This window comes from Petaurus breviceps, unplaced genomic scaffold (assembly GCF_028583685.1).
Source record: "Petaurus breviceps papuanus isolate PSGF00001 unplaced genomic scaffold, PetGlider_PUasm1.0 112, whole genome shotgun sequence".
NCBI lineage: Eukaryota > Metazoa > Chordata > Mammalia > Diprotodontia > Petauridae > Petaurus > Petaurus breviceps.
The window spans coordinates 4050789-4077187 of NW_027185601.1; the positions used below are offsets into that span (position 1 = coordinate 4050789).

At 39.3% G+C, this 26399-nt stretch overlaps 1 protein-coding gene across 2 annotated transcripts; it reads left to right on the forward strand.

Annotated features, from left to right (window-relative positions):
- Window positions 1–8466: 8466 nt before the first annotated feature.
- On the forward strand, window positions 8467–26337 carry LOC138157230 (zinc finger protein 425-like). Of its 2 annotated transcripts, XM_069082799.1 has the most exons (5): window positions 8468–8721; window positions 14000–14126; window positions 15137–15295; window positions 18815–18934; window positions 22551–26337. In XM_069082799.1, the coding sequence occupies exons 1-5, from the start codon at window positions 8698–8700 to the stop codon at window positions 24629–24631; spliced, it is 2511 nt and encodes an 836-aa protein (XP_068938900.1). In that variant the 5' UTR covers window positions 8468–8697; the 3' UTR covers window positions 24632–26337. The 2 variants fall into 2 exon arrangements, with proteins under 2 accessions (XP_068938905.1, XP_068938900.1); XM_069082804.1 differs by lacking the exon at window positions 15137–15295 and having other exon boundaries at window positions 8467–8721.
- Window positions 26338–26399: the final 62 nt, after the last annotated feature.

A 26399-nucleotide genomic window follows, 5' to 3' on the forward strand; every position in this document is an offset into this window, starting at 1 on the left:
CTGAAACTGCTTTTTCCAAAGTTGCCAAATCTCATGGCCTTTTGTCAGGTTTCCTCCTTCTCAATCTTCTCTTCTGCATTATTATTATTATTATTATTGCTGTTGACCATACTTTTTCTTGAATGCTCTCTCCTCCCAGGGTTTTCAGGACTGTTTTCTGCTGGCTCCTTTACTACCTGTCTGGTTGTTCCTTCTCACTGTCCTTTGCTGCCTCATCATTCCCATCAGTGGGCCAAACTCTACTCTAGGTGTTTCTCAAGGCATTCTCTCTGTCTTTATCTTTCTGTTTCTCCCTCCACCTATCTCTATCTCTGTCTGTCTCTCTCCTTTTCTCACTCTCTTCAGAACCCATGAGTTTAAATGATCATTTAACTATCATCAGTAATCCTGCTTAGTCTCTCCTTAGCATTTGTCACATATTGCCAATTGCCTACTGGATATTTTCAAAAGGATACCACAAACATATCTTAAAGTCAACATATGTAAAGTTGAATGCATTGTTTCCCCCTTAGGACAGAATCATCCTTCCACTATCCCAGATTCATAATCTCAGCATTAGCGTGGACTTCTCATTCTCTCTTACTTCACATATTTAATCAATTATCAAATGTTGCCATTTCTGCTTTCACATCTCTCACATCTGTCCCCTTCTCTCCATTCGCATCAGCTACCTTAGTTCAAGCCCTCATGACCACTCGCCTGGATTATTACAACAGCCTCTAAATTGGTCTCTGAGTCTCTACATTTTATCATTCCACTCTATGCTACCCACTGCAGCCAAAGTAATTTTCCTTCAACACAGATCTAACCTTGAGATGCTCCTCCTCAACCAACTCCAGTAGACTCATTATTTCTGGTACAAAATGTAAACTTTTCTGTTTATCTTTTAAAGACCTCATCCCAACCTATCTTTCCAGTTTCAGTGAATATTACTCCCCCTCTTAATTTCTTTGAACCAGTTAAACTGGCCTTTTCTCCATTCTTCAAATGTGACTCTCCATTTCCCATCTCTGCACTTTTGCACTGATTGTACCACATGTCTGGAATGCATTCCCTCTAGCTCATAGAATTCCTTTCTTCCTTTAAGATGTATCTTAAGCATTATTTTCTGCATGAAACATTTTCTGATCTCTCCTCTACCAACTGCTTGTGCCTTGTATTACATAGTGCCTCCCACTAATAGTATTTAACTATTTTGTATATATTTGTATTTATTTTATATTTATATAAGTGCCTGTTGATTTCCCCATTAGAACAAACTCCTTGAGAGTAGGGACAGCTTCATTATTCATTCTTATATGCACTAATACCTAGCACTAATTAGTGCACTAATACCTAGCACAATCAGTTCAGTAGTTACAGTTGTGCCTGACTCTTTGTGACCTCATTTAGGGTTCTCTTGGTCAAGTTACTGGAGTGGTTTGCCATTTCCTTCACTAGCTCATTTTGCAAATGAGGAAACTGAAGCAAACAGGGTTAAGTGACTTGCCTAGACTCATACGGTGAGTGTCTGAGGCCAGATTTTAACTCAGAAAAATGAGTCTTCCTGACTCCAGACCTGGCCCTCTACCCACTGTGCCATTTAGCTACCTGGCCTAGGAGAGTAGATACTTAACGAATACCTAGAGACAATTGATTGAAACCTTGGAGGATCATACAAAAATGGATCTTAAGTGAACTGTGACTGTTGTCTGGCTTTCAGGAAATGCTTCATGATCTGAAGTTGTAAAGTATTCTTTGAAACTTGGTAAAAAAAAGTATTTCCAAAGGTCATTGGCTCTATGATGAAGATTTAAAAAAACTCTTCTCATTCCACCAGACTTTTTCCACATCCTCCTATAAATCCTTCACAAGGGAACCACTCAACATAATGGGTTTTATCTTCTTCATCTCTTGACATTGAATAGGTAGCAGTGGAGCCCTTGGGCTGTCTATCCATCATTTGTCTATGACTCTCTGGAGATGTTTCCACCCTATTTCATATGTATCTTTGATAACATTATATGTACCCACTTTTCCTACACACTTCTTTATTTTTTTTTTTTGGAGGGTGGAAGGCAGGACAATTGGGGTTAAGTGACTTGCCCAAGGTCACATGGCTAGTAAATGTGTCAAGTGCCTAAGACCGCATTTGAACTCAGGTCCTTCTGACTTCAGGGCAGGTGCTCTATTCATTGCACCACCTAGTCACCCCTACACGCTTCTTTATTGACAATACTCTGTAAACTACAGCTTCTCACCATTGTTCTTTTGGGTGATTAACAACTTACTTTGGAAACTGTGGTATTTAATAATTCAAAGCCATATCACATCACTAGAACAGTAGTGTTAAAAGATGTCTGTGTTTTAGGGTGCAGCTTGGGGAACTTAAATCATATTGATTTATGCACAGGAATAAATTTCTTTTCTTCCTTAACATTCTCAATTTCAACAATTGGTGTGCATAGGATGCTAAAAATTTTCATAGAATATTCTTCATAAATTACAGACTTGGAACCTTGAGAGATCATTTTGGCCATCCCTCATACATCTCTGGAAGAAAGAACTTAAGTTTTCAAAAAGAGACAGATGCCTCTTATTTTTCAAGATCTTCACAGAAATTTCCAGAGTTTTCCTAGGGTTCCAAGTATTAATGAATAGGTGGGAATAGATTGTCTCTCACATTGCTTCTAGCTCAATAATTTGCTGACCCAGATTAACTACTCTGTATGCCAAGAAATTCCTAATTATGTCTAATCTAAATATTTCCTGTTAGAGGTACATTTTCTTTTATTTTATTCTCCTGTACATTCTTCTTATGAACTAACTGTACTTTAAGATACTAAGAATTTTATCTGCAGTTTTGAGTCATAGATATAAACACGTTGGAAAATTCTTCTAACAATATAAAAATACTTTTGGAGACATGGAAATAATTTCAGCCCCATTTCTTTTTATTTATCTGTAATAAAGCCCTTCTACTTTCCTAGCGTTGTTTTGCTTAAGTGGAAGATATAGTTCCTTGGGATGCTGTAAAAAGAATAACAGAATCTGAATCAGAAAAAAAAATACAATTGGTAGTTAGAGGATTTCTGTTGGATCCTGGCTCTGCCACTGTATGATTTTGGACAAGTAACCCTAACCTTTCTGGATCTCAGTTTTCTGACCTGTAAAATGAGGTGGTTGGAGTAGATGACCTTTAAGGTTCATTTTGATATGAACCTTTGAATCTGTCTCTGTTTCCTACTATTCAAGGCTGTCTCCTAATTAGACATGAGGTTCAGAATCTACTTTAGTTGAGGAGCCTATTACCCCACTGACAATCACTAAGAATACATACCATGATATAAAGGTATTGTAACTGTATTTTCTAAATAAAAGTCAATACATGTTCCTTAATTACAAGTTTATGCCTATGAAAAAACTTACAAAAATACAAAATCATATTTAAGTATGTGAAAGCACAAAGCTTCTGGATTAAAAGGAGTCTCTCATTCTTTCTCAAGCCATCACCCCTGTACTATCTACCTTCTCCTTCTTTCAGGATTTTGACCCCTTGGTGAACCAGTTCAACTCTATATTGTTCTCTTCTTTGGAGTCCCTTGCTCCCTTATCATAATTCTGACCTTGCCCTGCCAAGTCTCAGCTTTGGAACACTTCCTGCTTCACTCCTACTTTGTGATTGAACAAAACTGGAGAAAACCACAAAACCGTGCTGAGTCTTCTACAAATTTATGTTACATAACCTCAATTGGGTCTTCATTGCTACAAGGCAATCCTTTTATACCTCCCTAATTAATTCACTCTCTGACTCAACACACTCTTCCAATTTCAGCCCCCCTCATACCTTCCTTCTAATGCCACCCTGTCAGCTAAGACTTTATTCCACATTTTACTGAAAAAAAAAATTGATTTAATTCCCCAAGAGTTTACTCTTCTCACCTCATCTCATATCATTCAGATGTGTTCTGCCACCATCTCCCCCAACATTCTTGTCTCTTGTGAATGAACATGGTAATGGGATTCATAGAATCTTGGAGCTGGAATGAATCTTGGAGGTCTTTCCAACCCACCATGCTACCCAGGAAATACTTCAGCACCATACTGTCAGCAATATTAGGAGTCTTTAAATGTTTCCAGTGATTGGGAGATCCCTAGCTCACAATATTGCCCCTTTCACTTTTGAACAGCTGTGTTAGATCATTCTCACCTATGTGCCCTGCCTTTGGGGCAGAGAGACTTATGGGAGAGCTGACCTTGATTCCCAGGCTTTTGTTGCTTACCCTTTTGGAAGAAAAAAAAATTACTTATGGATCCGGATAAACAGAAGAAAGAGACCAGAGAGCTGAGCATGGAAAGGGGCAGCAGACCAAAAGAGATAAGCCAAGATAGCCTATCAGAAGATATGGACTGATCACATGCTGTATGTGCCATGGTGAGAGTCCCAAGCCAGTGATCTGCTCCAGGGTGACAAGAACCAAGGACTGTTTTTATTTCCTAGCAAAGGCATTTTCCTGCTTACAGTTGGCAGGGTAAACTAGATGGTCTGCACTCTGTTCCGTTCAGTGTAGAATTCATTAACCTAAACTTGTTGGCCATGAGGAATGCTTAGCAATAGAGTGAAAGCAAGGGAGAGAAAAGACTCCTTGATGTATAGATACTAAATGTTTGACCATGGAAGGTCACCTGAGGACTGGAGGTGCTTGTTTTGTTGTTGTTGTTTCTTCTCGAAGAGGACCGTGACTTTAGGGAGGTGATGACATGACTTGCAGTTGACTTTGATTTGAGTGAGGGAGGGCTGTGCAAGGTCACCAGCCTCACTTTCTCCTCCAGTGATCTGGGTCCAGTGACCAGATATTCATCAGCATGACTGGAGATGCCCCAGGATGCAATGGAAAAACCTGGCCCTTTTAGGCTAAGGTCTTTTTAAGTTCTCACTTTGAGTGAGGCAATGCCCATTCAGTGAATAGGCCTCTTTAAGAAGTGAGTCAAGGGATGGCCCCTTTAGTTTAAAAAAAAAAAAATTAATTGGGAGGGTAAGACCCTCAGGGTTTCTGGCCCAAAGAGAAACAGTTACTATTTACATTCACTCTGAGGCAGGAGGGCCCAAAAAAATAGCCATGAAGTGATGCTTGGGCAGGGACCTATTGTCCAATCTATAAGCTCCAGAGTGAAATGGGTTTGAGAGAGAGAGAAGGAGAAGGAGAAGGAGAAGAAAGAGAAGAAGGAGCAGGAGGAGGAGGAAAAGGAGGAGGAGGAGGAAAGAGAGGGAGAATGAGAAAGAAAGGGAAGGAAGGAAGGAAGGAAGGAAGGAAGGGAGGGAGGAAGGAAGGAAGGAAGGAAGGAAGGAAGGAAGAAAGGAAGGAAGGAAGGAAGGAAGGAAGGAAGGAAGGAAGGAAGGAAGGAAGGAAGTGGAAGAGAGGTATAACACTGTTACAAGCCTATCATTCACCTCCTCCTAGAAACAAATCACGGGCAATGAGAACTAGCAGCAAAGAGTGGGTAAGGACGCTTTCATTTTCAAATTGCCTGAAGCTGTTCTAGGTTAGCTGGGTTTGAAAGGAAAGCTACTCCTCTCTGAGGGAAAGTGAATAGAAGGAAAAGTCCAGCCTCCCTCAGCACACTGGCAGTTTAGCTTGCCTTGCTCACTAATGCCTCCTGCTGCGTACCTATAATCTACCTTTCTATAATGTCTGCCATTTCACCCTTTTCTAAGTCTTCTAACCTCTCTGGAGTTACACACAGAACAAGCCAAAACTTCCATGTGTCATTAAAATTGTCTTCACCATGTTCCTTGTTCTTCCACCCCTCGGCCCCACCCCGCACTCATTATCCCTTAATATTGCCTGTTGAAATCTCATTCATCCTTCAAGGTCCAGGTCCACTTCTACAACCTCCTTGCAGAAATCAGCATTGCAACTAAGAGGAAGTGCTGAGCATGACAGTCAAGAGGTGGAGGTGAATCACGATATGAATCCGCACTACAGCAAAGGACAGCCCCAGAGTACTTTGTATTGTTGAATTGTGCAGCATTCACATTATAAGAATCAATCAAATCAATTGATCAACTATGGAGTTTTATTATCTTGGTACTGAGGGCACAAAATACTCTCCCAATGGTATACATAATACAAAATACAATCCCCAAATACTCTCCCTGCCCCAGCTCCAGAACCTCCATTTTGGGGATGGGGCCATGCCTGCCATCCTTCATTCCTCCACCAGCTCTGCTTCTGACTCTGGCCTTTTGCCACCATTCCTCAGCTGACTTCTAGCCCTGGCAGTTCTCTCATCCCCCGGGGTATTCTCACCCTGGAACATTCTGTCCCTGTGGTCCCCTTCCCCCAGAAAATCTATTTTGAGAAATAGATTTCATACTTCTTCCAGTTCTCTGGAATTTGCAACCATGTCCCAATGCAGGTACCTTCCTCCTGTCTTTTCAACTCACTTTCCCATGTCATCTTCCCTCATTAGAATATAAGCTCCTTGAGGGTAGAGATTGTCTTTCTTTTTTCCTTCTATTTGTATTCTCCGAGCTTAGCAGTGTCTGGCATATAGAAAGTGGTCAATAAATGCGTCTAGTCTTGACTCTACTCACAGGAAACTTACATTCCAGTGAAAGGGTTGGCATGTTTTTTAACAAGTATTTATAAATTACCTTCTATATGGAAGGCATTGCACAATGTCTTGAAGATATAAAGGCAAAAATGAAACGTTCTTTGCCCTCAAGAAACTTATATTCTATAATAGTTTTTGATGGCTATTAATTTATAATTTAAAACATTTCAAAAATGAAGTACAGAACAAAGACTAGAACCAGTCTTCAAAGATGGAATAAGCATCTAAATAAGTATCATCTTCAAAGATGAAATAAGCATCTCTTAAACCCATTTCACTCTGGAGCTTATAGATTGGACAATAGGTCCCTGCCCAAGCACAAAAGCCATCAACTGGAATAGATTAGAAAAGAACATAGATTCATAAGCTTGGGAATGTATACAGAAAGAGCCAAAGAAGAATTGGAATTGAAACTCATCATCTTTTCCCCCAAACATCTTCCCTTCTAGTCCCATACATTTCTGTCAGTGATAGCCTCACTTTCTTCTCATTCTCTATACCCCTCTAACAATATCCAATAAATCACTTCTAGTTCCCCTAGAGAAAGTACTTCTGGCCATCCATTCCCTCTCCCTGTGTAAGTGCCAGAGGGGTTTTTCAGTTTATTGGATCTAAAGGTTGATCGCTTCATCAGGAAAAAACTTTTTTCAACTCATGAAATTTTTTAAGTTGATCCATGAAACTATAACCAAGTGTGGAAGTCAGTATGAAAACATATCTTAAAGCTGTGAAAATGGCAGTGAAGAAGAGAGAGCCTGTACAATTGGAAAAACTGAATATTTGAGGAAATAACATTGAATTCTTCATCCTAACATACATCTTGCCTCTGGATAGATATTTCACTTGAAGAATCCTGAAGGGTATCTTGGAAGAAGTTATTTTTAAAACTATTACATATGTTTAAATTAATTAAACTAAATGTAGTTAATAAGCACATTTGGTTGTTTTTGTTAATATTCAAAGTTAGGTTTTTAATAATATATTAATATAAAATATCCTTATCTTGTCGCCTTTAAGTGTATGATGAATAAAAGTTTTTGAAATATTTTAAATTATAAAATGACCATCTACAACCATTGTGGAAGGTAAGTTCCTTGAGGCTAAGGATGTTGAAGCAAAAGTGAAATCTAACAAAAAGAACCCAGGTCAAGAATGTGGCTGAGGAGGAGGAGGGTGTCAAAAGTCAAAATATTTTAGGAGGCAAGTTTTGTTAACAATGTGAACTTTTAATAAGCACAAATGGGTGGGGGGAGGGGAGGAAATCCAATCACTCACCAAGTAACAGCTGATTCTTCCTTTGTATTGCCTCTGGCATCTGTCCCTTTCCACTCCTACTGCCCTCGCCTTTATCCAGCCCCTCTCTCATCACACCATCTCCACTTAATTTCTCTTAAGTGGGTCTTCTAAAGGAGTCTTTGTCTCCAGTTCTCCCCGCCTCCCATCACCGCCTCCAGAATATAGTTGTTACGTGCCAGCCTCCGGTCTAAAACCTTCAATGGCTCCCCAGTCTCTCTTTGTCATCACTCATAGGAGAGATGTTCCCCAATTTGGTCCCACCTACTCTTCCCATGAGCCGTTTCCCTTTCCCTGCATTTCTGGCAGGTTTGCTCCCGGTTCTTTCACAAACCAGGCCCATTCTCGCGCCTGAATCTGGCTTCCTCCAGGTTTCTTGGCCCTGGACATGAGATGCGGCCCCAGATGTCCCTTTACTCCTCGGGCCTGCGGGAGGCGCTGCAGGACAGGAGCTTTCCCGAGGCTTGGGGCGGAGTGGAGAGATGGAGGAGCAGGAGAAGCAGATTCCCAGGATGCCCAGCGTGTATCCCTGGCAACGGATAGCTGTGGCCGGAGGCGGTGCAAGGGAAGGGTCTGCGGCTGCGCCGAGAGTAGATTCTCTGGGGAGGTGGGGGTGGATGGGGTCGGGCACCAACTCGTTTCCCTGACTCTGTCCGCAGCACCGCCGCCACCCGCAGGGACGTAGTGCTGACCAAGGAGGGGCAGGAGACCCCGCTGACACTGACTGAGGAGCGTAGCTGGGGGGAGGGAGGAGGAGGAGCGGGAGAAGCGGCTGCTTCCCGGGACCTGGGAAGGAGACGGAGGGCAATGGCCGAGGAGGCTCCTGCTCGGGTGAGAGACCCCCTCACCTTCCCTGCGCACGCGGAGGGAGGGGGGCCCGGGCCCCGTGGGGGTTACCCGAGTCTTACCCGAGTCTCCCGTGACCGTGACCCGACTAGACTGTGGGGATGGGTTGGGGGTTTGATTTAGCAATGGACACTGGGAGAAAGGGACAGTTTAGGTGCCTTTTTACGTTCTGCTTATTCACAGCCAAGTCACCTTTTCTTCGTACCATCTAAAGAGAAATTTGGAGCTCATTTGAATTTCAGGCCGCCCATTTTACAGATGAGGAAAAGCCCAGTGACTGGCTTTTAGGTCACGGAATCATTAAATTATTTTAACGGGGAAGCCAGTAGTGCCATGGTATTGACTTCCAAGGCAGGATTTTTCCACTAGGATGGTCTCCTTTGAAGCCAATTCGGGTGTCAGGGTCGAGTTCCATTTCAGGGAAACAGTATTTGATGTTTTCAGAAAAAGAGAGTTCTCTCTAGGCCTCCTGCCAGCTTCTGCATCCATTTTCTTACTGCACTGCCTGTCTGGAGGAACCTGTCCGAATTTGGGGGAATCTTATTTTTCTGAGGACAGGGGATACCTTCAGTAAAATCCTCCTGGTGTTTTCATTAGGGCTTGGAGAAGACCCTGTTTTCTCAGAAGTATCTCTGGGCAAATAACTCTTAATTTATCTGTCAGCCTGTCAGATACTTAATCACAACTATCAGGTCCTTGTGAGTTTTTCCAGGGTAAACATTGCTGTTTCCAGCAAGCTGTCCTCATAAGATATGAATTCTTCTGGATGCTCTGCAGTTTGTCAGTGATTTTCCAAAGCTGTGGTGCCCAGATCCTCGACACATATTTATTTTAACAGAAATTCTGGTTTTAAAAGGCAAAAAGAAGTATAGGGACTTACAGGTTTAAGTCCTCAAACTAGTTTTCATGATCCCAGATATATCTGTTAGCTAGAGCTTGTCTTGAGCACTAAAATATACATTGTATGCAGCTCAGATTTCTTGTTTAGCATTCTTGCCAGTTTTATATTATTTAGACTGTGTGATAAATTCTGTTTCTGGTCAGTTAGACCTGCTGAGATTCCCCTTTCTCACCTTCTAACAGGTGTTTTTGCTTTGTTTCTACGGCAATTATATTTGTCTCCACAGTACACACTTGTCTCGGTTCTTATGAGAATTCTTTGAAAGGAATACTAATGAAATGGAGATTAGGGTGTCTCAGAACTATGCCTGCAGTTCAGAGGGAAATTAGACTAGTCCAGGGATGGGGAACCTGTGGCCTGGAGGCCATATGTGACCTTCTAAGTCCTTGGATGCAGCCTTTTGACTGGACTGAGTCAAAGTTTTATAGGACAAATCCTTTTATTAAGGGGATTTATTCTTCGAAATTTGGATTCAAAGGACTGCACTTGAGGACCTAAAGGGCCACATGTGGCTTCCAGGCTACAGGTTTCCAATCTTGGCCTCATCTTTGGTCAGTTTTCATCAGCTTCCATTTCCACTTCTAATCTTATTAACAAGAAGCCAGTTCTCTAAGCTGTCTCCTTTTACCTATGGAGACAAATAAGAATCTTGACTCAGGATTCTTCCTTTCCCATGAAACAACAGGGGTAAGATTGCATCTTGGACCCAGAACAAAGGTTTCATGACAGCTACAGGAACAGATAGTAGGGGAAGTACTCCCAACATTGTAGGTTCAGAGCATCTAATATGATGGAGGATTAAGACAAGGCTTCATAATCTTGGTTGCCCTTCTGGACCATCTGCAAATTTATTAATGTTCTTTTTAAAGTCGTACCAGACATATACTCCAAATACTCCAAATAGAATCTGATAAAAATACTCCAAATAGAATCTGATAAAGGCAGAATACAATGATACTGTCACCTTATTCTTGAAAATAGTGCCTCTTTTATTGCAGCCCAACATTGAATTAACTTTTTGGTTGTCACATCACATTTATATTGAGCTTTTAATGCACTAAAACATCACAGGTTTTATTTAGACAGATTGATGTGCAATCATTCCTCATATTTGATAAGGATAATGGAAGTATAAGAAAGACTTTACATTTAAATTTTATCTTTTTAGATTCAACCCAATAGTTCTGGATTTCATCAATGCATTTGATAAAATCTCTTATGAGAGATGAAGAGATGTGGACTTTTTGCTTGTACAGTTAGAATTTAGAACTGCTCAGTTTAACTGATTCCAGAAACTCAGTCTGGGAAGACATTGCCTATGGGTTACCTTTGTCCTAGTTTATTCTGTGTTTTAAAAAAGTAATTATTTGCCTAAAGACATTGATGGCATGTTTATTAAATTGAGTAATGACATAAAGCTGAGAATCTGTCTGATACTTAGTGGGACAGAATTGGAATCTAGGCAGCTAGTAGAATAGAGTGCTGGATTTAAAGTTAGGAAGACCTGAGTTCAAATTTTGCTTCAGACATTTATTAGATTGCGACCTGGGCAAGTAACTTAATTGCTGTCTATCTCAGTTTCTTCTTCTTTAAAATGGGAATGATGATAGAACATACTTGCCAGTGTTGTGAGAATCAAATAATAAATATTTTTAAAGCACTTTACTAACCTTAAGTCCCTACATAAGTGCTAGCTATTGTTATTAGAAATATTTCAACAGACTGGAAAGGTGGGCTGCCTCTGGTCCAGAGAAATTTAGTAGGAATAAAGTCTTCTACTTGGAAGGGATTCAACTTTACAAGTACAGGATGAAGGGAGATATAGTTAGGAAACATTTCATATGGAAAAGATCAAAGGGTCCATATTATTATATCTTAGTCAAGTATGCTGTGATCTTATGCTTGGTTGAAAGAGGGTAGTGTCTGGAGTTAAAAGTCCTATATTCTGCCCTGGTCAGATGACACCTGGCTATGATGTTCAATTTTTAAGGGACATTGACAAGCTGAAACAATGTAGAGAAAGGCAACCAGTAGAAGCAGAAACTTGAAACCATGCATATATGAAAATTCATTGAAGAAATGCTATCTGTTTAGTCTGGTAAAAAGAATCTTTAAAAGTGGCATGATAGTTTTCTTTAACTGGGTTAAGAGAACAGATAAAGGACCAATGGATGAAAGTAATAGATAAATTTCATTTCAGCATAAGGAACAATTAGAATTGTCCAAAAATGGATTGATTTGCTTCAGATACTGAGTTTCTTTTCATTTGATGTCTTCAAATAGAGGTTGGAATTTCTTGATGAAGTTGTAGAGATAAGTTATGATTTGGACTGAAGTTGACCTAGTAAACTTTTAAGGACTCTTTCAACCTGAAGATTTTATGATTATTTCTCAAGGGTAAGCATTACAGGACTTAACAAGTGGCTGAATGAATGGTACAGTTTACCATGTAGCTCTTTGTGCAATTGGGAGGCAGTAATAAACTCAAGCTATCTTGGAAGTTGCTGCTTCTCAGGCATTATGAGTGAGCAAGAACTTGGGAATGTACTGTGGGTTACTTGGGGAAGGGAATAGGAAGAAAGGTGAAAAGGGGGGGTGTTGAAAATGGAACACAAAGACAGTCATGTTAGCTTATTAATTGATAATAGATTTTTTTTGTCCTCATCAACTAAGGAGGAGCTTGAAAGTGTCTCTATGAAGGCTCCCACCCCTGGGCTTTGGGGAGATTAATTAGGGATTATAGATTCTTCATTGCTTCCATTTTCCCAATTTAAAGACAAATCTGAAGGCTGTTTATCCTCTATTTTCCAATATCCATATCTTATAGATGAGGAAACTTAGAAGTATCTTTCTTGACATCATGCAGTTTCTCTAAACTGAACTAGTTTGATAATCAGATGACAGATATATTTAGTCAGACCATTCTCAGAACTTCCAGATATAAAACCTTGACCAAGTGGCATAACTTTCAAGAATCCAGAGTCCCTTTCCTAATAAAATGAACTATTGGGATATGACTGAATTGGAAATTACTATAGAATAATTTGCCAATTTAATAACCCTCTTCTATTTCTTCCTAGCTAGTATTATTCCTGATATTATTTTCTTGGTCAATTAAAACATTTTGAATTCACTTTTCATGTGATTAACACAATTTAATACTGATTATCGGTATCTTTATAGGTAGGGCATTCATCTGTGTATATATATATATATATATATATATATGTATATACTGATAATACTAGTAAGAGCTCTGTGGCACTTAAAGGTTACTTACAACAACTTCCTAAGATAGGTAGTATGAACATTACTGCCCCTAAACTGTGGGCAGATCAAAAGAAAGATACAAGCAGGCTGCAGCTCATGACCAATTCCTACTTTCATATAAAAAAATGGTATAAGAGATATCCAGGAACTATGATTGGAAAAGAAGGCAAGCCATTCATGTAGCAAGAGCAGTGTAATAGAGGGATATCCCAACTTCTGTCTTGGTACTTAGGGAATGTTGAAAGACCTGAGGAAGGTCTCTAATATGATGTTTGGTAAATCCTCTCTGTAGGATTGTTTTTTATCAATTCTAGATATTCTATTCATATATGGACATATCTCCATTGTACAGTAGGTGAGGAATATGAGGTTAGTGAATATTGGAGCCTGAACTTAAGCCCATTTCTTGTGATTACCAGTTTAGTGTCAATCAGATTCACACATAGGCGAATCTCTTAGATATACATGTCTGAAATATCCAGCTTAAGGTAAAATCAAACCTTTTATGTTAAAAGTTATATTTAGGGGGTGGCCAGGTAGAACAGCAAGTAAGAGCACCGGTCCCAGTGTCGAGATGACCTGGGGATCAAATCTGGGCTCAGATTTTTAGCACCATACCCAGAAATAACTGGCCGCGTAACCTTGAGCAAGTTACTTAACCCCAGTTGCTTAAAAAAAAAAAACCACTTATATTTAGGCACTTAGCACAAAGACCTTTTGATGGCTCTTGTGAAGCAATTTTATCTGATAATTCTCCCAAGGCCAGTGTATAAAATAGATAACAAATCAAAGCCTCAGAACTTCAGGGCACAGTTGAGAGGTTAATTTGACTTGTTTGAAGTATTTAACAAGAGTATTTTGGTTATAGCTGGGCAGTGAGTCCTAGATATTTAGGAAATATATTCCTGTATGTTTTGTTGAAATGCTGCAATAAAACCCCCTCAAAATGCTGAAAATTTCACCATGATTTTGTAGCCCTCTGTCTGAAAAGAATGGCTTTGATAGTTTTTTTTAAAAGGTAACTAGTTCTACAAGAAGATTTTGGGGGTAGCACTGAAGTATTAAGTGTATCTACAATGTTTGTGATTCTAGACATTCTTGACTTTTGATGATGTGGCTGTGTATTTCTCTGAGAAGGAGTGGAGAAACCTGGAAGAGTGGCAGAAGGGAATCTACAAGTATGTGATGAGGACAAATTATGAGACCTTAATATCCTTGGGTAAGATGAGTTAATTGGAAACTTGTTGGGTATTTCTCCTCAAAGTACATTCTGGATTCACATAACATTCAATAAACATCTGTGTGGTACCTGTATGCTAGATGGTATGGGTGCTACAAAGACAAAAAAGACAAAAGTCTCTGCTTTCAAGAAACTAACAATCTAACTAGTGAAAGCAGTCAACAGGATCAATCAATCAATATATATTGAGTTTTTTAATAAATTATTTAGGGGAAAAAAGACTATAGAAGTGGAAATTTCCTAAAAGAGGGTGAGGTAAGGTTTGATGTATGTTGTTGTTTGTCCTTTGTTCTCAGAGAGGACCATGACATCAGGGAAGTGATGCCATGACTTGAAAGTGAATTGGATTTAAGTGAGGAAGGGCTGTGCAAAGTCACCAGCCTCACTTTGTCCCTTGGAGCTATTTGGGTCCAGTGGCCAGATATAGATCAGGGTGCCTGGAGACAGCCCTGGATACTTGGCCTAAACAAAGTAGGAAAGCATTAGTGGATTTTGCCTAAAGGTGTTAATTGGTGACCTTGGTAAAAATAAGTTGAATTCAATGAATATGCAAAAAAAGGTTATCAGTTAAAATGAAAGAATGTAGAGCTGTTCATGAGATTCATTATGTACAAAACAGGGCACAGCCAGTACTTCCGTCTTTGGTTTGCATTTTACCACTTAACTCCATAGAACAATCAAAGAGCTGCTCCTTAAATCTCATCTGAAAGATACAGCCATTTGAAGTAGATGATAATGTTAACTATCTGTAGATATACAGCATGATTCATTTTAGCTAGAATTAACTACGTTCTCATCTCTTTGAGCAGTAATTCATAGCCCTGATTGTGTCCATGTTCAGCTGTTACAGGGCTATCCATTTTCTGGATATATCTGTTCTTCCCATATTTTGTCCCTCTATTCAATCAAGGAAAATAAAATAACTGTGAGTATATTTGCACAGTGAATATATAGAGAATCAAAATTGCCTCTTTTTGGCCTCTCTGTAGACCATGCTGTTCCGAAACCAGACTTAATATCCTGGATTGAACAGGGTAAAGAACCATTCATCAGAGATCTGGTAGATTTGAAGAGAAGAGAAACAGTGGTCAGTTGTGGTGACAATGGGGAATGTAACCTGGAAAGCATTGAAGAGTGGAAGTGTTTTGGTGAGTGTGAGGAGACTAACACCATGACATCTTCAGTCCTTTTAGCTAAATACCCTAAATAGTTCTGTTTCCCTGGACTAGACTGAAGCTAATATGTAGAGAGCACTAAACTTAAGAGATAACTGACCAGTAGAAATTAGAAGACTTAATCCCATTTGACCTTTCTGTGGCCTCTGACATTGTTAACCAACACATCCTACTAGAGCTCTTTGGTCTTGGTTTCAGAGGTGTTATATTCTCCTGATTCACTTCTCTAACTTCTGTGTCTCCTTCATTGGGTTCTCCTAATGTGGATGTTCCCACCTAATGACCTTGGACAAGTCATTTAACCTGTCTGTGCCTCAGTTTCCTTGCTTATAAAATGAGGGGATTTGATTAGATAGCCCCTAAGTTACCTTTCAACACTATGCTATGATCCTAAGAACTCTAAAAAGGACCTGAGAGTTATACATCTATTTAGCTGAAATTTCATTTTAATAATAAGGAATATATATGATATATCTTCTATGAGTATATTCACTCACTTGCTGGACAATTGTATATTTAGAGTGCTAGCAGCTAAATTATATTTTTTAAAGCCCCAAACTGGGACTCATATCATCTTCATTTTTCTAAAAAGAAACAAATGGTTCCACTTTGGCCTCAGCTAGAAAGTCCTTTCAGAGGTTTAAATAGTAAATATGAAGATACCCCCTCCCAAGGGTCTCAGAGAAACTTTGCTTTCTCTATCCTACTGGAAACTATAATTCCCATTAAAATGACCTGAGGTCAAGAACTCAAGCATCTAGATATAGGAAAAATAAAAACTTAATGGGAAGGAGCAACCTAAAACCCTAATAACTTAAAGTGAGTTTTTCTAAATAGAAGTCTCAATTTTATTTTTGGCTGCAGTTTCCCAGCAGTTTAATAAGCCTTGGTCACTTGGATTCACTATCTGAATCAGAGTGAGGAGGAGTTGTGGAAGAGGAGGATAGTGACAACTAGCATTTTTATGGGGGCCGGTAGGTGAGCACTGGGCCTAGAGTCAGGAAGACTTGAGTTCAAATTTGGCTAAGACACTCACTAACTGTGTAACCCTGGGCAAGACACTTAACCCCTGTTTGCCTTAATCCACTGGAGAAGAATATGGCAAACCACTCCAGTATTTTTAGCAAGAAAACTCCATATAGGTTAAACATTTTATAAATATTATTTCAACTTTGGGAGGTAAGTGCTATTATTATAGTTTTACAGATGAGGAAACTTAGGCAAATAGGTAAAAAATATCAAGGGAATTAATTTTAAAATATGCAAAGAAAAGTGACCTAGCTGTACCAGATCTCAGACTATATTATAAAGTAGTAAACATCAAAACTATCTGGTACATTGAGTGGAATAGATCAGTGGAATAGATTAGACACACAAGACACAGAAAAGTAAATGATCATAGTAACCTAGTGTTTGATAAACCCAAAGACCCCAACTTCTGAGATAAGAACTACTATTTGATAAAAACTGCTAGAAAAACTGGAAAATAATATGTAAGAAACTAGATATAAATAATATCTTATACCATATACCAGGATAAGGTCAAAATGGGTACATGATTTAGACATAATGGGTGATACCATAATCAAATTAGGAGAGCAAGGAATAATTTACCTGTCAGATTTATGGAGAAGGGAAGAATTTGTGATCAAACAAGGGATAGAGAGCTTTACAAAATGTAAAATGAATAATTTTGGTTGTATTAAATTAAAAATATTTTGCACAGACAAAACCGATTTAACCAAGATTAGAAGGAAAGCAGAAAGCTGGGAACAAACTTTATAGCAAGTGTCCCTGATAAAGACCTCGTTTTTCAAATATACAGAGATCTGAGTCAAATTTACAAGAATTTAAGTCTTTCCCCAGTTGATAAGTTGTCAAAAGATATGAACAGACAGTCTTCAAATGAAGAAACCAAAGCTATCTATAGTCATTTGAAGAAATGCTCTTCTGATTAGAGAAATGCAGATTAAAATTATTCTGAAGTACCACCTCATGCCAATCAGATTGACTAATATGACAGAAAAGGAAAATGATAAATGTGGGAGAGGATGTGGGAAAATTGAGACACTACATTAGTTGTTGGTAGAGTTGTGAACTGATCTAACAATTCTGGAGAACAATTTAGAACTTTGCCCAAATGGCCATAAAATTGTGCATACCCTTTAACCTAGTAATACCACTACTAGGTCTATATCCTAAAGAGATCATAAAAAAGGGAAAAGGACCTACACATACAAAGATATTTATAGCATCTCTTTTTGTGATGGCAAAGAATTGGAAATTGAGGGGATGCCCATCAATTGGGAAATGGCTGAACAAGTTATGGTATATGACTGTAATGGAATACTGTTGTACTATAAGAAATGAGGAGCAGGCAGATTTCAGAAAGACCTGGAAAGGCATACATGAACTGATGCAAAGTGAAATGAGCAGAACCAGGAGAAAATTGTACACAGTATCAGCAACATTGACAGTGATCAACTATCAATGTCTTAGCTCTTCTCAGCAATACAGTGATCTAAGACAATTCCAAAGGACTCCTGGTAAAAAATGCTATCCACACTCAGAGAAAGACCTGATGCAGTTGGAATTCAGATTGAATTATATTATTTTCAATTTATTTTTTGTGATTCTTTTCTTTTGGCTTTCTTCTTTCACAATATGACTATTATGGAAATATGTTTTACAAGATTGCATATATGTAACCTATGTATTTAAACTATAATTGTTAAGTTCTTAGGGAGGAGGTGGAGAGGAAGGAAAGGAGATAATTTGGAACTCAAAATTTTTAAAAATTGAATGTTAAAGATTATGTTTACATGTAATTGGAAAAAATGCTATTTAAAATCCTTTTACAAAAAGGAAAGAAAGAAATTAACAACCAAATAAGACATTCTAAAACCAGAAAGGTTTCAAGGGACACAGTGTATTTTTTTTTTTTTTAGGAAAATAGGTCAAGTATATGCAGAATATACAATAGCAAAGTAGCAAGAAATTTGAAGAACTAATTAGGAAGATTAGAAGAATAATTAGGAGATTATATGCAATCATTTATACTTGAAGTCATAATGAAGACTAATTGACTGGAAAAAATCACTTGGAGTCACAAAGAACAAACCTATCCTTATTATACATATGCCCAAGTAGAATATAAGCTATGTGAGGGCAGTGACTTTCATTGTTTGCTTTATGTATCTAGCAACCAGCATAGTATCTTACATATAGTAGGCACTTAATAAATGTTTACGTTGAATTGAATTGCAAATTGTGACTAAGATAGCTTAAATTTGAGCTCCTGTATGATTCCTTTTTTTTTCTTCAGTTTTTTAAAATAAATGAGCATTTGTTTTCTTCCTTCTCTCTTACCTCTTGTGAAGTAAAAAATAAAAGTCCTTGTAACAGATATGCATAGTCAAGCAAAATAGATTTCCGCAGTGGCCAAGTCCAAAAATGTATGTCTCATTTTGTACATACTGTTCCCTTTCTCAGAAGTGAACCTACCTTTCCTGAAGGCTGATGATTTCCCTTGGATTAAGCAGGGTGTCAAACCATTTATTTTGAATCAGCCATACTTAGAAGAGAGAGCAGACCCAACATGCCCTATTCCAGGTGAGTGAATAAATTGCCTTTTCAAGATCTAGGAGAATAAGTGTCAGTAAGCTACCCTCCTCTTAAGTTCTCTCTTCTTGCTTTAAAAAAATTATTTTAAAATAGTTTGTCATACACTGAACTTTAACCTACAAAACCAATCATATCTACATTTGCAACCACCTACATATAAAACTGAATTTCTGCATACACATTCATAGGTTATGAATAAAAAAAAACATCATCAGTTATGATCTGTATCCCTGTACATTCTCTGTCCATTTTTTTGTTCAGTAATTTTCAGTTGTGTCCAATTCTTTGTGATCCCATTTGGTGTTTTCTTGGCAAAGATACAGGAATGGTTTGCCATTTCCTTCTACAGCTCAGGAAACTGAGGCAAACAGGGTGAAGTGATTTGTCCAGGGTCATACAACATGTAACTGTCTGAGGCCATATTTGAACTCATCCAGGCCCAACACTCTTAACTACCCAGCCACCTAACTGCCTCTCTGTCCATTAGTCTCTGTATTTATACATCTACTTTTCCATTATATAACTGTAGTCAATATATATACTGTTATTTTTTTTGGGGGGGAGACTTTTTCCATGAATCTTAACAACCATAACCTCACCTCTTACACTTCTATTGGATGGATGACCTAGTCTCCTACTTCACTCAGAAAATTGAAAACATTAGACATGAACTGCCTTAGTTTTTTTTTTTTAAAGCAATCGGGGTTAAGTAACTTGCTCAAGGTTACATGGCCAGTTATTTCTGGGTGTGGTACTAAGTATCTGAGCCCGGATTTGATCCCCAGGTCATCCCGACACTGGAGCCGGTGCTCTTACCACTGAGCCACCTGGCCGCCCCTTGAACTGCCTTAGTTTTATTCCCCTGTCTTCTGACCTTTTCAGTATCATCATCTGTGTTCTATTCATATGACAGATCAAAGATTCAAAGTAACATATGGATACAATACCAAAGTTGTCTCTTTAATAGCAACTTTATTGCCCATATGGCCTGTAATAGCTTGGGGGATCAGATGAGTCACACTCTGAAAATGACCTGGCCTAACCTGTTGTGGGCACACAGTGCCTTCTATTCCCAGTAACTCTTCCCTTCCCAGAAATCCTACCACCTCCTGTCTCTCTTTATGTCACCCATTCTCCACCCTCAGCAATCCAGGGCAACTCAATACTTGTTTATTGTTTTTCATCTTGTGCTTGACCCTAGTCCATAAGTTAATTTTTGTCCAGGAACAGAAATTGTCACAGAAAATGAATGAGTCTGGTAGGCAAGTACAGTATACCCAAATCCTTTAAGGACATGGTTTTAGTAATCCTGATAAAATTATCTGACTTTTATTCCAATGTCATTTGACTTGAGTAGAGCTCCACAATCTGGTATAGTGGAAAGACCACTGGATTTGGAGTCAGAGAATCTAGGTTTGCATCCTGGCTCTGCCACTTATTAGCCAGATATCCTCAAGCAAGTCAGTTTACCTTTCTGGGCATCAGCTTCCTTCTTTTGTAAAGTGAGGGACTGGGAATTGGAAGGCAAAATTAACTCCTAGATCATGTGCTCTTGAGTTTTTTTATGTCATGGACCCCTTTGGCAGGGTTTTCAAACCTGTAGACCACTTATGAGAATAATGGGGTTTCTTAAATTCATAATTGTAGGAAATGTTAAATTATAGTTGGGGTTAGTGAAAATAAAGCTGTGGGGCAGCTAGGTGGTGCAATGAATTTAGTGCTGGCCCTGGAATCAGTTCAAATGTGGCCTCAGGTGCTTGATACACTTACTGTAAGCTGTGTGTCTTTGGGCAAGTCACTTAACCCCAATTGCCCTCCAAAAAGCAAAAAAAAAAAACCAAAAAGGTTGTAAATTTTTTCCATCCAGTTCATAGACCATCTGAAATCTATCCAGAGACAGAGATCTATCCCCTGGGGCAGTCAATTTCTGAGGTCTCTTCAGCCTCTGAAGTCTTTTATCCTAGGCTTACATTACAAATATCCATTATTTCAGCACTCCAGTCCCCATGCCCCATTTTGTTAACCCAGTGTCCCTTCAGTAATGGTCTAAAGACACCTCTAACTTAATTCTAATTTCACTTAACCTTATCCTAATATTTGCTAAGGCAAATACCTCTTCCTACTCTTTTAAGCCTATTCCCTCCTATTTCCAGAATCTTGTTTGCTTTAGAAATCATGCTTTCTTTCTCCTATATCTTCATCAGTCCCTTACCATTGACTCCTTTCTCTCTACCTGCAGACATGCTTAATGCTCAATTCAAAAGATGCCTTCCTTTGAGCCTTCTAGCTCACTCAGATACTTGCTATGCCTTCTCTCTCCTGCCCTTCATTACTAAATTCCTTGAAAGTGTTGTCTATACCTAGTTCTTCTACTTTCACATTGTACCTTCTCTCATCAGCCTGTTATTATGTGCTTCTGTCCCTACCATTCTACTGAAACTTTTCTATTGAAGGAAGGAGGGAAACAATCATTTAAGTGCTTGCTCTGTGCCAGGCAACTCTGTGTATGTGTGTGTGTGTGTGTGCTACATGCCTTACAATTAGCATCTCATTTGATCCTCACAACAACCTTTCAAGGTAAGTGCTATTATTATCTTTATTTTATAGTTGAGGAAACTGAGGCAGACAGAGGTTAAATGACTTGCCCAGGGGTCACACAGCTAATAAGTGGCCAAGGCTGAATTTGAACTCAAGTCTCCCTGATTCCTAGACCACTTCTGTACCTGGCTGCCTTCTGAAGGTCACCAATAATCATCAAAAACTAACATCTTTTATGCCCATCCTCTTTGATCTTTCTGTAGCTTTTAACATTAATAGACTATCTCCTACTGTATCTCTTCACTCTTGATTTCAGAGATGCCACTGTCTTTGGTCCTCTTATCTCTCATCAGTCTTTTTTTTCTCATAGCTTTAGTTTATGTATTTGGGCCTATTCTAGTTTCTCCTGCTCTTCTGGTCTACTTTTTCTGTTACTTGTCTCCTACAAGATAGCTTTATTAGAACAACTTTCCAAAAGATGAAAACAGTGTATAATAGAGATTTGTAGTTTTGTATCTACTTCTGTCTTTCTGTATTTCGTTATGTATGCTCATATTTGATATTTGCTAAATACAGAAAAAAAGGTTGCTATCTGTTGTTTTAAAGTCTTTTCATGCAGTTTAGTTTGGGAACATTACTGATTGTGTCATGCATTTGCTTGAATTCCCTAACAAAGCTCCTTAGTTAAATACGCCTGTGATGACACCTTCACATTGGGCAGCATCCATTGAGAATACTGTTCCTCTTTGACTGAACTGGAGGACCTGGTAAACTTGGGCTTTATATTAATGAAGCCAGGGAGCCACAACTTTATTGCTGCTTATCAAATCCATCTTGAATCTTATTTGTTCCATCTAAATTAAGTCTCCATATTCTGACTATTTTTAATTATTTTAATGACAGATAATTAAAAGAAAAAGTTATAACTTCTCTGGGAATGAAGGTGAGATGGATCTAGATTCTTAGGACAACCTTAGTTAGCTGTGTTTCGTGTTAGTAGTGATTTGGATAAATCCTATCATAGGGCAGACAAGAATAATAACAGGGTATTTGTTTATAATTCCAGAAAGCCAAGGAGCTGTGAGTACAAAAGAAGAGGAATTCCATTTGGATGATTATCAAAGCCAAGATGTACTTAAACCTTTACCATGGAAAAAAGGAAATCTTTTCTCCATGTCTGCTCAAAAAACTACCTTGAGATACCTCCACATTCAAAACAAAAACCCTGTTTTTGTAAAAGCTCACAGCATTAAGGGGTCCTTCCAGAGGAAGAGATCCCTGATCCATAAAATCCCAGGCCCCCTGGGCTGTCTGGAAGTCCCTCTACAGAGATGCTTCCATTGCTCTGTGTTTAATAATGGCTTCCGTGGGAAAGGTCACTTGGTACTCCACCAAAGGAGCCATCCCAAGGAGGAGCTCTGCCAGTGTTCAAAGTGTAAGCAGACATCAAGCAGCAAGTCTAACTCCAAGCAAAGCCAGAGGTTCTGCTGCCAGGAGAAGCCCTTACAATGCTGCCTACGTGAGAAGAGTTCCTGTCAGAGATGGAGCCTGATGGCTCACAGGGGAGAGAGGCCCCCTCAGGGCCCCAAGAGAAACAGAAGCTTCTGCTACAAGCTTGACTTAAAGAAGCTTCAGCACCCACTCACCCAGGGGAACCTGTTCTCCTGTGAAGAATGTGGGAAGAGCTGCTTGGGATCTGACTTGCATCCACACCAGGGCCTCCGCGGTGGGCAGAAGCCATTTTCCTGTGGTGAGTGCGGCAAGATCTTCACCTTTCAGTCTATTTTCAGCACCCATATGAGAATTCACAGTGGAGAAAAGCCCTTCCACTGCCAAAAGTGTGACAAGAGCTTCTATAGGAAGACCTCCTTAAAGTTTCACCAAAACTCACATGATGAACAAATGCTATTCTCCTGTGGGGAGTGTGGCAAGTGTTTCACCAGCCAGTCTAGCCTTACTGATCATATCAGTGTCCACACTGGGGAAAAACCCTTCCCATGTCCCAAGTGTGATAGGAAGTACCGCCTAAAGAGAAGTCTGAAGGCACATCTGAGAATGCACAGTGGAGAGAAGCCCTACCCCTGTGGGGAGTGTGGCAAGAGTTTTATCCATCAGTCCAAGCTCACAGAACACATCAGAGTGCACAGTGGGGAGAAGCCCTTTCAGTGTCCTGAGTGTGATAAAAGCTTCAGTCAGAAATCCTCTGTGAAAATCCACCAGCGTCTTCATACAGGGGAAAGACCATTCTGCTGTAGTGAGTGTGGCAAATGCTTCAGCAAACAGAATAACCTCAACCAACACATCACACTTCATACTGGAGAGAAGCCTTTCCAGTGTCCTGAGTGTGACAAATGCTTCCGACTGAAGATAAATCTAAAGGCTCATCTCATCCAACACAGTGGAGAGAAGCCATTTTCCTGTAGTGAATGCAGCAAGAGCTTTACCCGAAAATTTTTGCTCACTAAGCATCTCAGAGTCCACAACAGAGAGAAACCGTTCTCCTGTGGAGAATGTGGCAAAAACTTCACCCATCAGTCTAAGTTAACCAGACACATCAGAGTCCACAGTGAAAAGAAACCCTTCTCCTGCAGTGACTGTGGCAAGACCTATAGCTATCAATCTCAGCTTACTGTACACATCAGAGTCCACAGTGGAGAGAAACCGTTCTTCTGTGGGGAGTGTGGAAAGAACTTCATCCGTCGGTCTCATCTCACCAGTCACATCAGAGTACACAAAGGGGAGAAGCCATTCTCCTGTGGTGAATGTGGCAAGAGTTTCATGGAACAATCAGAGCTCACTAAACACATCGTAAGCCATAGTAGGGAGAAACCCTTCTCTTGCAGTGAATGTGGCAGAATCTACAGTCATCAGTTTCAGCTCACTGAACATAGCAAAGTCCACAACAGGGAAAAATCGTTCCCATGTCTTGAGTGTAAAAAGAGTTTCAGCCATAAACTTGCTTTGAAGGTGCACCAGCAAATACACATCAGGGAGAGGCCATTTTCATGCAGTGAGTGTGGCAGAAGATTTACTTACAAGGGTGCGCTCAACACCCACCTCACAGTTCATGCTAGGGAAATATTCGATAGTCTTAAGCCAGACAAGGTTGCCAGCAGTGACCGCCTTTTGGACCATTATTGGAGTTAATGTAAAATGGGTTGCACAAAAGGTATGGTAGAACTGGATCTGCTAGAAAGTCAGAAGCACACAAAGACCAGACCAATGTGTGGATTGGAGGGTTCTACCATCTGGTAGACCAGGAGTTTGAAGAACAGTGAAGGGTCTTCCTTCTCTAAGCTTCACTTTGCAATGCTGCAGCTTTGTCCTATATTGAAAGGGGCATCTGGCCTCATGTTTTTTTTCTTACCTTACTAAGGCCCATCCAAAGTACTGAGGGAACTCCCTTTTCCTATCCAACATGCACATATCTCCTTACGTAGAAAACCCTGAAATCAAAGCCTGAGTAATATGTGTGAATGAAAACTCCTGTCATACTTCACCCCATCTGGATTTCACCCTCTCAGGACTATTGATTAAACTGAAAGGATTCCCTCACCTCCCTGCCATATAATAATTCCAGAGGTGAGTAGATTCCTAAGGGATGTTTTGATCTGTAAAAAATAAGTTTGATAACATCCTTTTCATTGTTAAGATTCCTGCACTGTGGTCCAGTTTAGTTTCTGGCTATTAATTTATATAATCTATTTTCCCTTATAATTGATCAAATTTCCCATATAGAGATTGTATAAGATCATTTTTAAGAGAGTTAATAGTTTTGTCCCTATATCACCTTAAGTGAGCCATGTACCCTTTGGGCCTCAGTTTTCCCAAGTCCAACATGGAATTGAGTTTGATATTCTTTAAGGCTTCTTCTCCCTAAAATTCCATAAAATCATTTCATCTGCCATCAGAAGAAATTCTTACTTCTCTTTGTTTCTCCCATAACTTGGTTCAACAAGGAAATGAGATTCTATGGTCATTACCTCTTAGAAAAATAAAGCCCCCAAATCCAGTTTTTTTTTCCTCTTATACTATATTGTTATTCATTTTGACTCTATTCTCTTTCTGCTCCCAGAGATCACAAAAAATCTTTTTTTAAATTTCTGGTCTCTTAGCTAGAAATGATAGTAAATGCATTCTTTGGGGGCATTATCATTCCTTCTTTGTATTCAGATTTCGTTTTTTGTATTTTTCCTTCTCCCTTACAGCCCAATATGTATATTATTTCAAATCTCTTCCCTCTTTTTCTACAATCCTATTTTAGGACCTTATCACCTCAACTATTGTAACAGCCTAGGAACTAGTCTTTCTACTTTTACTCTCTAGTCCATCCTTTTTATCACTCCCCATATAATCTTCCTGGTGGGGATCTGTGGGCAGGGTTTTGGATGGAGCTGTGCCTTTTAAACTCATTTGAAGTTTTGACTGAAGCCCAGTTATTGTGGTAGAAATCTAGCTGGAGAAAGAAGGAAGCTGAAATATGGTTTTCAAAAACCATAGGATAGGAATTACCACAAGAGAATGCTGCTCAAGATTCAGACAAGAGAAAATCAGTAATGTGGAGCTAGATTTGTGTGAGCAGAATTTAAAGAATCCTTCTGTAAGAAAAAAACAAAACAAATCAAACAAACAAAAACAAACTCACAGCTGTGCAGGCTGTCCCAATGCACTGCTCTCATCATTTGTCTTCTTAAATGCCTTTAGTTGTTTTCCTTTGACTATAAGGTGCAAACTTCCTTTCTGGTGTTCAGCATTCTTCATAATCTGGTTGTACCAGAGGACCAGAGCTTTGTGTCCTCCTAGAACATCAGAATGGCCATCTTTGTAGTCTGACGTCAAGCTAATCTCCTTTACACAGCCTGCATTCTTGCCATCCTGGAAGAGGCCCTGCCCCTTGTTTTCATTTTGTTTTGCT